Source organism: Babylonia areolata, chromosome 12 (assembly GCF_041734735.1).
Source record: "Babylonia areolata isolate BAREFJ2019XMU chromosome 12, ASM4173473v1, whole genome shotgun sequence".
Classification (NCBI taxonomy): domain Eukaryota; kingdom Metazoa; phylum Mollusca; class Gastropoda; order Neogastropoda; family Buccinidae; genus Babylonia; species Babylonia areolata.
This window is the reverse complement of record NC_134887.1, coordinates 35,920,249-35,935,158: the sequence shown is the minus strand read 5'-3', so window position 1 is coordinate 35,935,158 and position 14,910 is coordinate 35,920,249. Positions and strand designations below refer to the sequence as shown.

Genomic DNA, 14,910 nt, shown 5'->3' with positions numbered 1-14,910 from the left:
CACTTCCGGTGGGAGACTATTTCCGGTCCAAAAAACGGTTTGGGCGCTTAAGCACAATAACACAAGAACTAGATCTAGCCTATGGCTTTATTTGGCCTATGACTGCGTTGTCTTTCTGTGTTTCAAGTTACGTCTTACACCTCTGCAATTCGTTTCGACAAGCAGAGAAAAAAAATGACGTCCAATAATGACACGATTTGATGACGTAATCTCACTAGATTATCACCGCATTATCTGGGGAGAACTCACTGAATGATCAGGGAAGGGAAAAAGTTGATCTACATTATGTTTGCTGCTTTTATTGATCAACAAATTCTTAGATGGAGGATAATTAACATTATCATTGTGAATTAATTACCAAGTTCGTGACGCATCCCGCTTATCATCAGATTCTGCGAATTTTCTGCCGTTAGTGCTGGTCTGCTCTTAACGACGTCACAGTCCACTCGTGGTATTCATTTTAATATTTTCCGAAAAAGACCACTTGGGCGAATGAACATAGTGAAAGCCCTGTACACTGAGAGTAAAACACACAAGCTTTTTATGTATTGAGTATAATTTCAAAATGTAATGTTTAAGATGAGAAAGATCAGTTTAAAGCAAATTAAGTCCCCTAGCATTAATTACAGATTAATTTCCTTTTTTTACACTCTGCACCAAAACGTTTGCAAAATAAATATAACTTCCATGCTTAGCAAAAGAAGTTCCTGTTTGAACAAAAAAATGATAATAATAACTGTTCTTGTTGTTGTGTCAGAATATCAGATCAAAGTGCCAAGTTTAGAGAATAAAAACAAAACAAAACAAAAAAACAACAGTAAATGCAGTTTGCATATAATTTGGCTTCTTTTTTATTTTTATTATTTTTTTGTGACCATCCCAGAGGTGCAATATTGTTTTAAACAAGATGACTGGAAAGAACTGAATTTTTTCTATTTTTATGCCTAATTTGGTGTCAACTGACAATGTATTTGCAGTGAAAATGTCAATGTTAACGTTTACCACGGACACACAGACACACACACACACACAGAGACAACCGAACATGGGGTTAAAACATAGACTCACTTTGTTAACACAAGTGAGTCAAAAATGAATCGACAGTGTCAAGTTTCCTGGCAAGTGTAACTAAACTTGTTGTACATCTATCTAGATTCAGAGAAAACGGCTAAATGTTGCTGTGTGCTTGACATGATGGAATCGTCTCCTTTACAGCGGACTTTAAAGAATTCTTAAATGCCCGAGATATACCAAAAAACATGATTTAAACAGTGTTATCACTTCGAATACCGTAATCAATTCATCACGCTTAAAATAAGCAAGCATAAATGTTAATTTTTCAGTCATTGGTTGATCCGTGATAGTGCAGTGATAAAGTAAATTTATTTGCACCCAAACATGCTGGAATCGAATGTGCTCCCAGGATTAATTTTTTTTTTTTTTTTTTTTACCCTGAGCTTTATAATGACAAATACAGAACACATTTTAACTAATCAAAATCATTTACCCATTTATTTTCTGAAGTGTATCACAAGTGAGTTTTGAAAGCCTTACCTCTCTTGTCTTTTATGAATTAAGAAGCCAAAAATGTTTCAGTCGTTTTATTGTTACACTCTTAAAATTCAGTTTATCACTTTTATCTTACATATCAACATGCTGATTAATAACAGTCATTTGCTCATTTCTGTGGGGAATATCAATTTTTCATTTCACTGAATCTCACTCATACAAAATATTACTTTTTAAAACATGTCTCTAGGCATAAAAAGATCGTTGTGATTGTGTTTTGCACTCAGTGTGAAATACTTACAGTATCTAGTCAACTTGATAAAAGTAGCCATATTCTAAGTGACCTTAGCACGTATTACCAGCCAGAGGTTTGCACCAACAGTTCACAAGAACCCGTTATTGACGTTATTGAGGCTGAAAAAAATTGTCAGAGAATTATTTGTGCTCTTAGAGTATAATGTCAACAAATGATCAACTAAATCATCATATCTATATATTTGCTTTTTCAAAGAGCCTAAAAAGATTTCTCTGGGCTCTTTGCTTTTGTCTAGGGTCCATGCTACATATAGAATTTAATGTTTGAAGAGTTTTCTGGTAATGATAACAGAGGAACAATTTAAGCAATAATTTGGCGAAAAAACATTTGTTAGTTTTAGAAGATGCGCATACATTTTCACAGATTCTAACAATAAGTAGCTTTTTTTTCCCTTTTGTTGTTGTTGTTTTTGTTTTATTTTCATTTGTGTTGAAGATATAGTACAAAGAGATGTTGGAACAGACTTAATATTAAATGTACGCAATAATCTGGCTAAAAAAAACAACCCCAAAACACCACACACACAAAAAAACAAATCAAAACAAAGAAACAAAAAAATAACAAAAATACAAACAAACAACCCCCCCCCCAAAAAAAAAACAACAACAAAAAACAAAAAAAACAAAAACAAAAAAAAACCAACAACCCCCCAAAAAAACAACAAAACAACAACAACAAACAGACAACAACAACAAAAAACAAACCAACAAAAAACAAAACACCCCCCCCCAAAAAAACGTTCTTCGTATTACGTTTTCACAGATTCCGACAATGAGAAGCTGCCTTTTTCTTTTTTTTCATTTGTACTGCAGATATAGAGCAAAGAGAGGTTCAAACAGTTTTAGATATCATAGTCAGTGACTTAAGGATTTAAGTGGTGTGCACACCTCAGCTGGGCACCTGGCTTGAGTTAGTTAGAGTACCACAAGGTGACCAGAATGTTGGAGTGGAGAGAATGCATCCAGTCCACCGACCATTATTTTGTCAAAACAACTGGACTTGTCCGGAGTGATTATCATGCATACTACATCTGAAAATGCATTTGGCGATTTTTATTATGATTTATCCAAGCAGCAGAGTCATGATCAATACAGCGACAGTTTGAAACTTTGATTTGTCTATCTATATCTCGCTTGTACAACAATCATGACGATTTATCTGGGCTGCTTCATTTGAAATATTGCACGGTCCTGTTTCCAACACTGACACAAACTTGGGTTTGACAAAAACTTGTTTTCTGATAATGAGCAAAACTATCTGGATTGATATAATATAAATGATGTCAGTTGTGCTGACCACTCCCATCCACTCCCAACCTCCGGTGCTTTTGCTTTTGTTGTTGTCCAGCAGGAATCACATGTGAGCCTTGAAGGCGTTACCCTTTTCTTTCTTTTTATACTAAGAAACGTAAACTTCTGAAAGTGATTGTCACTGAGAAAAAGACGCAGAGAAAGGAGGAGAAGAGGAGAGAGAGAGAGAGGTAGAGCTGGAAGGAGCCAGACAAGAAGAAAGACATGAAAGAGAGGTAGGGGGAGGAGGGGCTGGGGGTGGGGGTGGGGGGCGGGGGGGGGTCATTTGAACATTGGTTTTATGAAAAAAAAGAAAGAAAAAGAAATCCCCAAATCCCAGAAGAAAGTAACGAGCTTCACGCCAAAAGATAAAAGGTGGAAAAACAACAACAGCAGCAGCAACAAACTATTGTGACAAATAAAGAGATAGTTACACTTACCTGATGACACTGGTAGCAGATCCAGTTGTGTCCTCTCTCATACAAGCCCCTGGCAGCTTGTGCCACAGCGACATCAGCCTTTGCCTGGCGGAACCAACGACGTGCCTCTCCGGGCTGTGGGTTTGTGGGACGCCAAGCATCTCCATTCCTCCAGCCGGAGTCTGATCCATGAGCTGAACGACCAGTGCTGAAGTCTGGTCCAGAATTGTAGTATGTACTGTAGGCTCGGGCCCTGGAGGTCATGTTGGCGTAGAATGAAGAGTTGAACATGGAGCGAGTGCTCTCCTCATCATCACTGTCAGTGTCACTGGGAAGTGGTTTACCTTCATTCAGCAACTCGATGTAGTGGAATATTTTCTGAGTAACTCGTGTACAGAAAGCTTCGTTGCCATGATTTCTGTCTGGATGCCACTTGAGTACAAGTCTCTTCATTACACGTCGCCTGTCTCTCTCATCGGGCAATTGCTGCCATGCCTCAGTGAGAATCGCTCTGATTTCTTTAAGGACACTCTTCATATCCTGGGGTGGTTGGTTTTTTCCAGCATCAGTCTGTCTTTTATCCTGGGGTGGTTGGTTTTCTCCAGCACCAGTCTGTCTTTCATGCCTCACAACCTCTGTAGATGCACTTCTGGTGTGTGGAATGGCAGGATGCTTGCGGATAAACTTGTACAGTTGTGTTGCAGATACTTCAGCTTCTCCACGGTCCATCCCAAGGTAGATGCGGTAACGCCGCGCCAACAAAGGAACACTTTCATCACATACTTCCATGACAATAGCGTAAATGAACGTTGCCTCAGGAAATCCTTCCTCTTGATTTTCAACAACAGGATCATAGACCTCATAGCCTACATGTTCGTTTTCTCTGAAAATGTAGAAGTTGTTGTCAAGATAGCAGTGCTCGCATTGCGGTATAAACTTTCCAGCTGCAGGGAAAACAGACTCTGCTGTATTTGCTCCATAATCATAATCATCCAAGCTAGCACGATCAAGTATGTCTTTTGCATCTGTTGGATTCTGAAAGATTCGTATTAAATGAATTTCCTTCAGATGTGTTTCAAGGACATAATTCACAGCATCTGCAAGTCTCTCGAAAAATATGTCAACGCTTTGGGTTCCCTCAGTTTCAAGGTAGACAACAGCTTGTCTTGGTGGTCCCATTTTGCTGTCAACAAATGACTGGCGGCTTTTCTCACTTCCAGGAACTGCCTGGCCTTGTAACGTTATCTGAGTGATAAGACCTGTGATTTCTTTTACAGACACATTGGACAGTTTCCTCTCAACATCTTGGGCAGATTCCGAAGTAAAATCACGATCACACTGACGAAACTCATTGTAAACAAGCCGAACAATGGCCGCTTTTGTTAACGGATTTTCAAGCCTTGACATGATATTTCTGGACAGTGTACCATAATTAGCCCTTTCAAGGATAATTTCTGGCATGGTTTCTTTTACAACATCAGAAAGCTTAACCATTTGGTGTTCTCTAGGAAGCAGATTTATCTCTTCAAGAGGGGCAGTGACTGTCATTTCCAGATTCTTAAACCCAAGAAAGAAGTACATGTTTTCTAGTCTTTCTTTGAACCGATTCCTAAAGGCTCCATTTCTGTACACTATTTCTGTAGATTTCTGCAAGCTCTTTTCTTCTGTGGGCAAATACAATGAACTGACAGCAATTCTCTTCTGCTCTTCTGATCCTTCTTTGAGACACCAAAACAGTCTTTCAAGTGCAGTTTTGACGAGTTTCAACTCTTCTACATGTAGTGGTGTTTCTCCTGATTCAGTTTTCTGCCAAGCAAGGAACTTTGCATAATGATTTGCAGTCACAGATTGTGTTGCACCAAGTTTCTTAAACAGTTCAAAGTACCTCCCAAAGACCTGTGGGGCTTTCTCAATATGGCCCCTGATAACTTCCGCCTCTCGCAGTTCAACGACAATATTGACTGGTTTCAGCATTTGTTTCTTTTCAAAGTCACATACTAAGGGCATTTCTCTCAGGTAAGGAATGTCACAGTTGTGGATGTTTTCCTCCAAGTACCTGTATATATCCCCCATGATATTGACCAGAAGGTTTCTGCTCTGCTGAAGTGACTCAAAGATTTCATGTCCTTGTTCTCCAGTCAGTACCTGGGACAGGTTTTTCAAGTGCTGGATCACTTTCTCTGTTGGTGGATTTTGGTGAAGCCCAAGCCAGCTTAGTACCTGTGTCTGCAGGGATTCGTCATGAATATAACGACGGGGATCTGCCTCCGGTCTGAGAACCCAACTGCTACTCCACACAACATGCAGGTGCTCTTCAAAGGCACTTTCAGAAAAGGATATCAGTCTCGCTGGACCAAACGGGTGAGCAATCCTTGCCAGCTGGTCATGGTCAGGACTTGAACTCCATTCTGATGGCAGAACGAACCGGATATCCTTCACTTTTGACAGCAAACTGCTCTGAATCAAGTGTTTCTGACAAAAGAGGTAATGAATGAGTTTCCGTGATTTGTCAGCCACATTTGGAGTTATACGTTCCCTGCCTTCACTTTCCACACGGCGCGCAAAGTCAAGAAACATGTCTGGAGTCACCTGACTGATGATTCCTGCAACAGTCATGAACTCTTTCCAATCCCATGTGTTGTATGGCTCTGGGGGAAACTGATGGGCTGAGCACATGGCTTGGAAGACACTGTTATGTGGACTGAAAAAATTTTCAGCTCTGTACAATACACCGTGGGCACTGATAAAAGCAGTTTTTCTCAACTGCTGAATGAGGTTTGAATCTTCAGAATCTTTGTTCCAGTTAAATGTGTTTCTGAGAAATGTCATGTGATGGAGAATTGCTTCCTGTGGTAGAAAGTCAAAAGTGGGTAACAAATAACGCGAGTAGAAGTCCTCACTGGTCAATAAACTGAAGTCAAGAAATTTCTGCAGAACATGAGGAACATACTCTGCTCGCAGGAGACGTAGTGGGGAACTACTGTTGCCAGACCACTGCCTGAGTCCATCTTCAGGGACTGAGTGATTCAGACAGAGAACTTCAGCATTTTCTGGAAGGCTCACAAGGTTTTCACCAACAGCTGGAAACACAGGAAGACTTCTGAGTTCTTTCTTCAGCTGTCTTGTATCAGCACACTGTGTCTGTAAAGTATTTAGGGTTTTGCTGAAATAGTCCAAAATCTCACGTCCATCCTTGCGACTTGCTGAGAGCTCGTTCGCACAGGATGCCAGTGCATGCAGAAGAGCCCTTGGATGACTGATGGATGCAACCAGGTTGTCTGGAATGCGGTTCAAAGCAGAAAGGTGCAATGTGTTCAGGAATGGTAGTGGAAGCTTTTCCAGTACTTTCTGCAAAATGGGATAGTGTGGATCTTGTGAGCAAGGCAAGTAAACGATCTTCTGCAAATCCTTCAGAGGATACAACATCATCTTATCTTGTCTCCATTCTCTTTTCCGAACAGGCACCAGACACCACTCACTCAGACAAAGCAGAATCTCTCTTGCTCTTTCACGCAGCTCTCCAACATTACAGTTGTCCAGTTTCACTGCACCTCCATGTTCGTTGTTCTGCTGAAACAGTTTCTCCAGCTCTTCCTCAAAAAACTTCCACACTTCAGCAAGCCAAGTTTTGCCATATCCAGGAACAGGTGGAAGTTTTCTTGACTCAAAGTTGCAAGGTCTGCCTGCACTGAAGCATGGATCTGTCAAAGTCTTGGGCAGTCTGCAGGCAAACATTGAAATGCTTAAAGCCTGTAGCACATGCTTTGTCATCTTCAGGTTTGTGAAGAAACGAATGATGGATTCATGTAAAAACTCCTCTGCTGAACCAGGCAAAAGATAGTAGTATTCTGAAATGATTGGCTGGGACAAGTGTGCAGCTGCAGAGAACACATGCAATGTCCCTGACTGACGGAGGCAGAGTGGTATGCCATTCAGCTGATTCAGGAAGTTTGCAGCTTTACATACAAATCTGACAACTTTTTCAACGTTACTGGCTGTTTTCAAAGGTGTGTCAGTGACTTGTCTAGGCAGACTATGAATGTTGCACCCACCAATGACAGCCTGTCCTGATGATCTGAGGAATTCTAAAACAGTGTCAGCTGTCACCTCTTGCACTTCATTCACACCGCTGGATTTGAAGTTTTCAAAGATACGCACAGGCGTTTCCAATATCTTCATGTTCAGTCTTTTCAAGAGGTCTTGCATCTCTTTGGCAGTTTCACTGGGCGATGGATCATTGGTCCTCCCATAAACAGAGGATGCTGAAATTCCACCTGATAGGAACACTTGCCCCTGGCCCTGCCTACAGTCTCGTTTCTCTTTTTGGTTGGTGAAAATGACAACAAGGTTACTGAAGTATCCAGGGAAGCTATGTTTTCTGACTGCTGGCGTCCATTCAATGCCTGGAGTTTCCGTGCAGATCACAGGGAACAATGGCAGTTCTTCTCTTGCTATTGTTTTGTAGATTGTGTGGATCATCTTCACCCAAAACGTATCACCAACAGGCCGAGGGAACAAGCCATGATACTGCTTCAAGGCTGAGGTCATGTGGTGACTGCTTAAGCCCTGACCATTGTCTGGAAACAACACACACTTTACACGCATAAGTGCTGTGATATAGGCTGGCACAATAACTTGTAAGGCAATGGCATTGTTCCATTCTGACCTGATATCATCCTCGGTAGTTCCACCATCCCACAGGTTCCTGCGTGTTTCATGATCCAGTGCGAAATGGCCATTCACATGCACTGGGAGACCGGTGAAGACAGGTAGAGGCAACATACAGAAGGCTTGATACTTGTCTTGTGAACAGTGTTCAGCATCATGCTTTGGTCCCTCTGCCTTCAACTTGATTGCAACTCCTCCACACGGTAGTAACTGGAAATTTCCTGTGCTCCACTCCTGTTCCAGCCTTGGAGACACATCAACATCTCCAGCAAATCCCACTCTGTGGACAGTGAGCCAGTCCACACTGTCACCGCTTGAATCCTCAATCTTTGACAGCACCACAGCCTCAAAGGGGCGAATCTCTTTCACACTTTCAACGTTCTGTTTCTTGACAGATGCCTGTTGAAGAGAAGTCTTGAAGTTGATGAGCTGCTGGAAGTTTGTCTCATCAACCACTTTATTCACTTCAAACGCTCTCTTCAGAGTGCCGTCTTCACAAATGGAGTAAATTCCCACTGTCTGTATATTGTTCAAGAACAACAGGCAAGTACTGATTTCATCTTTGAACTCTTCAAGTAGCTTTGTTATGTCTGTTGAGGTAACAGCTTTTTTATTGATCTCAGATTTTTCTGCCATCTCATCTGTGCGAAGAGGAAACCTAAAAAGTGTTCCTGGCTGAGTTGAATCAATCGCATCACCCAGATAGCCCAAAAAGAAGTCTGGATATACTTCTTTGACTTCTCCTATTTGTGAAAACTGAACTCCAGGCTTGGTGGGCTCAGCATCAGGAACGTACTGACAGTTGGGATCAAGGACACAGATAACATCCTCTTTATCATCCACCTTTGTCCAGAAAGAAGGGATGTCAGTGATATGAAATACTGCATTGAACCCGACTCCAAACTGACCAATTTTTAGATCATCCTGCCATTTGCTGCCAACACCCAGGTTCTGAATCCCTTCCATGTCATTTGTAGTGAAAGATTTGTTGTTGTAGAAAGAGAGTGCAGGCCCCTGAAAAGATTCAAAGTTCAAAGGTATCTGATCTTTCGGAAGACACCGGAAGTCCATGATGAACTTGGCCTCTGTGGCTTGTGCATCATCTGCATTCTGCAAGAGGTCCTTACACAAAGATGAATCGAATGTGTAACCTTCCAGCAACCGCCCGATCCGAGTGGTCAACTTTTCAAACTGCCCAAAAGGTTTCACATGAACTGGTGTTGTCAGCATCGAATAATGTTGACGCTGCTTGGTTTTCACACCTAAAAGTCTAGCTGTATCCATAGAGATCTTTTCATTCACAAATTTCATTCCTTCTGTTTTCGTCTGCCAATTGGGGTCATCCACACATAGTTTGCAAGCCTGGTGCATGAAGCCTTGCCAGTCTGGAAGAAAAACACGGTCAGTGTCAAGGTCCTCAGATTGCTGCCAATATCTTGCAGTGTCTGCAAGGAGCTGTGCAATCCGAGAGACAAGATCAATGTCCTCAGTGGACAGCTGGCCACCACTGCTCTCTCTGTTCAGCCTCTCCAGAACCAGCAGAACGTCATTGTTTGTGAATCTTTCTTTCACTCCGACAGCTTGGAAGAAGTTTTTGTGTGACTGTTGACTGTCCCCGAGTTTGTACAAATGAGGAGCACAGTCATGCATGCAGTGGAATGCCATCACAGATGGGTGAACAAACCACCTACCAGTCCAGACAATGCATCTGTCTGTCAGTTTTGCCCAGTGCATACTCTGGACAGTACTGTCTTCATTCCTTTTCACGCAGTTGTTAAGGAAAGTGTAAATACTGCTGCTAACAGTCTGAGTGAGTTCGATGTGAGCAGGGTTCTGGTTGTGTTGATTTGCAATCCCAAGGAGTTGGTCCACAACACATTCAAACAAGTTCACGTTCAAACAATCTTCTCCAGTAACAACACCCAGTGATCCCAGAACTTTTCTGATCTTCCCAAATGCATGTACTTCACTTGGTCTCAAGGCTTTCATGTCAAGCAGTTTTTTTCTGCAGGCCACAAGATTCTTCATGGCTTCTAAACACAATTCTTCAGGAGAGGCAAGGGGACTTTGGCACACGGTTTCATCGCCTGCCCATGGAAAAGGCCAGTCTGATGGCTTTCTGAGAACAGGCAGGAAAGCAGTCTGAGACATCAACTGCTTTATTTCATGGGGGCAGTTTTCTAAAGCAGATGCTGAGTTGGTACCAATGCTAACTGAGAGATACTCTATCAGGGAAAAAGCACGGCTCACTGACTGTTCAACCTTCTTTTCAGCGTTCAACTGTCCAACTGATCTTGCTCTGTCCAGCACCATTTCCCAGGACAACACATCTGTTATCATTCCAAGTTGAGACAATTGATACAGAGTTCTCTCGCTGCAGAAATCAGTTTTGGTCCTTGCAAACTGATCACCTGCAGTTTGTGTATTCCCCTGTTCTGCTGCCTGGGGAAAACGCTGTTCTGATGTCAGGAAAAGTTTTGCGGCACGTCCTTTGGGGCTGACCAACTCATTTGGTTTTCTCAACAGCTTCCCTCCCTGACAAGGAATGCAGGCAATGTCTTTGATCAGCTGGTTTATGTCCTTGTTATTCTGCATCACTGCATAATAGATCAGATGGTCTCGCTCTTCTGGTTTCCACCATTCACTCTGCAAATTTGGAAAGAAAAAGTCTCTGTAGAAAGCCAGCTTTGTGATGACTTTTGCACTGAATGCCTCAGGTGAGCCCTTGTTCATCATCAGCTCACAAATGTCAGAAGGAACATCCACCAGGTATCCTGGACCCTTCCAGAACTTCCGAAGTGCATTCCATGCAAACCCCCCACAGTCTGCATCTCTGAAATCTGGTTGCAGGAAAACAGCATCAGTGAAAGACACCCAGATATTCTGACCAGGAACAGGCAGAACCTTGTCGCCATCAGTCTGAAGATGGTGATAGAAACTGTTCACCAGACAAGGCACACCAGCCCTTGGCCACAGGTCAAAGTACCTGCCATGGCCACTGTCTGCTGCTGCCTCTGTGGTCACCTGCTGCAGAAGAAGTAAATAGGCACGGCACACTGCATCACTGTACAATGACCTGTTCCACGACGATCCTTTGCTGGAAAGATCATCTTCTGTCTGCACGATCAGGCCTCGTCGATCTGAGCTCAGAGCAAAGGTTCCATTCACATGAACTGGCAAAGCAATGCGACACAGCTCCTTGTCTTCAGGTAGTGGTAGGAAGCAGAACAGGTGGCCAGTGTTGTAAAACCCTGCAGGGTTGTCACTGAGTGGAATCAGACCATGGTCAGAAACTGAGATCGCAGTAGCAGCAAGTGGTACAAGGCCTTCACCCATATTGTGAAATACCATTCTGGCTGACTGGTCCACTCCTGATGCCCAGGCCACCTGCCAGTGTACACTGCTCTTGCTTTTTTCCACTCTGCACACACTGCTGGCTTCCTCAGTGACTGTCAGTTCAATTTCAAGCTTTTGTTGAATCTTGATGTTGCAGTTTTTATCTGACCAATTGTCTTTCATGAACTGCAGAACTGTTTCATTGTTCATCCTTATTTGAGGCTCACTGACCACCGTTGCTAAGCAAGTCTTCTTCACAGACAGCAAACACACCCTTCTGTTTGGATCTGAGCAATGACTGGGGATGTAGAAAACCTCAACTTCCCTCACGTTCTGGGTGAACAGTAGTAGGCTACCTGCCTTTTCCAGTAGCATCTTCAGAAAATCACGGCGCTTTGATTCTGAGTAGCTCTCTGATTTTAGTTTGTTGTTGACAGCCTGTTCATCTGTTCTCAGTGGAAAGCGAAACAATGTCCCTGGATAGTGAACATCTGGACCCCTCAAAGAGCATCCAAATACGTCCTGGAAAGGCTGGAACTGTTCTGGCATTGTGGACAGCAAAGCTTTGTTGATGGGTTTTGTGAAGTCCAGTCTCAGACCCGCTCCATTTCTCAAGTACTTAACCTGAGGATCAAACATGGCCATTATGTGCCCACTGATGAAGCATGGCACATCTGTCAGGTTATACACTGCATTGAATCCAAGTCCAAACCTCCCAACTTTGGATGTATCTTCCTTTTTCGTTCCTGCACCTAATCTGATGATATTTTCAAAATCTGACTTGGAAAACATAGCATCATTGTAAGCCCAGACGGCTGGACCTTGCAAGGAAATCATTGTATCTTTGATAAGATTCGTTCTGCAATGCATGTTTTCTCTTTCATCCAACAGGAAACACACTTTAGAGGCACAAGCATCGTCAGCATTCTGAATCAGTTCCTTTGGAACAGAGAAACCATCTGTGTATGACTCATGCAGTAGACCATGGAGGCGGGTTGTCAGATCTTCATGCTGTTCATAACCAAAGTCCAGATCTTCCAAGCCAGTCAGAGCACGTTCACTCATTTCACAAGCACCAAGATCTAAAGCGGTGTTGCTGGAAACATCTGGATGTACAATGTGTATTTCAAATCCCACATCAAGTGGTGCATTTGACTGTTTCATCCCAGGAATAACAGTGCACTCGCGGGCAGGTTTGAATCTTAGTTCATTGTTCTGCTGGTGGATAACTGGCAGGAGGGTGCTGCCGTCTCTGGTTGCTTGGCTTTTCTTCAAGGCCTCAAGGATTATCTTGACCAGCTGCAGGTCTGTTTGGAAATCCGAGGGGCTGACATCATGGCCACTGTGCTTGGATTGAATTTCCTGTAGAACTGCTTGCAGCAGCTGATCAGTCTGACTTTTTGAACTTCCACACTCTTCCATCAGGGCTGTCATCTCTTTCATTTCAACTGGCAATGGAAACCTGTATGGCCTCAAGTCGATATCTTGAACTTGGCGCTGTATCCAGAAATTTGTGGGGCAAACAAAAGATTCCCCTGATTCTATAAGTACACATTTCTCACTCTGCAAACACATGATGACAGACTGATCATTCATTATTTGTGTCAGATGGCGAAATATGTCGTTCAAAGTCAGTTTGTACTGAGACACTTCTTGTTGCTGAAAATGACTGATGACTGTTTTAAGATGCTGCAACACATCTCTCGAAGTAGCTTCTTTCCGAACACAGTGATCAGCAAGTTTTACACACATGTCAGGTCTACCTACAGGGGCAACAGAGCCAATCACTGTCAGCAACGTGTAGCTGTACATGTCAGCTGGTCTGACTAAAAGTGGACTTGATCTGACAGGCAAAGATCTGGGATAGTGTGCAGATTTCTCATGATCTTGCAGACAGGGCAGACACTGGATGGTTGAGATGGCGTTTAGTGTATCAGTGCTGATGGTATCAATGTATCTGTTCAGATATTGAAACAGGGCTTCTGCACATTTCATGGCAAGAGCAGTGTCATTTCTCCACCACAGTTCTGAAACTGTATTTGCTGCAGTTAACAAATCATCACTTGTCAGTTCATTTTCTGACCGAAGTCCAAGTTTCTTCAGTTTCTTCAACATGTCTGGGACAACAAAGTCCCCACAGGGAAACTTGACCTGGCGATGTGAGTGCAACAGATCTTGCAGGAGAGTTGATGAAGGATCATAGACGTTTCCTGGCAGCTGAAGCTTGCCGCTTTCAGTCCTGACAAAGCGTATGCTTTGGGACATACGCAACAAAGCTGAGTCAGACAAAAGGGTCTTAGTCTGCAGAAAGTACTTCATGAACTGCATCACATCATGGTCTGAGTATTGGCATGCATTTGAACACATCCCTTTCATGATGCTGTGGGCAATCTGTAACAGAGTCATTTCAGTGGCTCCAAGACACAGTGCGGCCTGCCTTTCAGAGGGATCGCAAGACAGCAGAGACACAGGAGCTGGGATGGGAGGCAGAGGTGAGGGAGCGATGTAAGAAACTTGATCCAGGCTGACGGTCTCATTTGTGAAGACAGTTCTAAATAGAGGCAGCTGACGGAAAAGTGAAGGCAGAGCTCCACAAAAATTTCCCACACTGGAGAGAAAGAGAATGAGAGCCTTCTTGTCATCAGTGGTGGCCTCAGTGTAGAACTTTGTGATTACCTTTTTCTTCAGGGAGGAACTCTTGCTCACACTGTGAATAGCTCTCAAGATGCCTTCTGTGGATGGGTAGTTTACATAACTTCCCATCAAGCCGTTGTGTCTGGTGACATAGTCAGGCAGCTCATGCAGAACTGTGATGCCCAGTTTGGGTAACACACCAGCCATGGCCGCTGACAGTGGTCTCAAACCACTAGTGGAGCTGCTAACGTAGGTACCTGTCAAAGGCAGCAGAGACACATGGTGTCTATCCACCTGTGCAGGCAACAAGGTGATGTGACTGAAGGATGAAAGGTTTGGAACAGAAGACAGGAACTTCCAGACCTGCTGTATCCAGGGGTCACCCACTGTCATCTTTGGATGTCCCACACCAAATCTTGCTTCAAGACTTGTCTGTAGCAGCATTGGGATCCGTCGATCATTGTTGCGCAACTCTTCTAACAGAAATATTCCTGCAGAAAGAGACTCAGCAACATTACCGCTGCAAAGAATTGGTCACAAATCCACAAAGAAATGTAGACTGTGAGTTTTTCATTGAGTATGCGAATACTATATCAAAGGAAAATTTTTCTTTCTGCATTTGTGGGCTTCATCTCCCACACTGACTCATATAATTCACGAGTGGACTTTGTGTGTATAACCATTTTTACCTCACTTTTTAGGCAGCCACAATACGTTTTGAGGGGTGCACGTGGTGTGG

The 14,910-nt window shown here is 43.1% G+C and overlaps 1 protein-coding gene across 1 annotated transcript in view; it reads right to left on the bottom strand.

Moving 5' to 3' along the window:
• The window catches only part of LOC143288579 (sacsin-like), a 59,896-nt gene that overhangs the window by 16,391 nt on the left and 28,595 nt on the right, over positions 1-14,910 (bottom strand). The window contains exon 8 of the mRNA XM_076597199.1: positions 3,555-14,662. Coding sequence (XP_076453314.1) covers positions 3,555-14,662 — 11,108 coding nt within the window. The remainder of the gene's footprint in view (positions 1-3,554; positions 14,663-14,910) is intronic.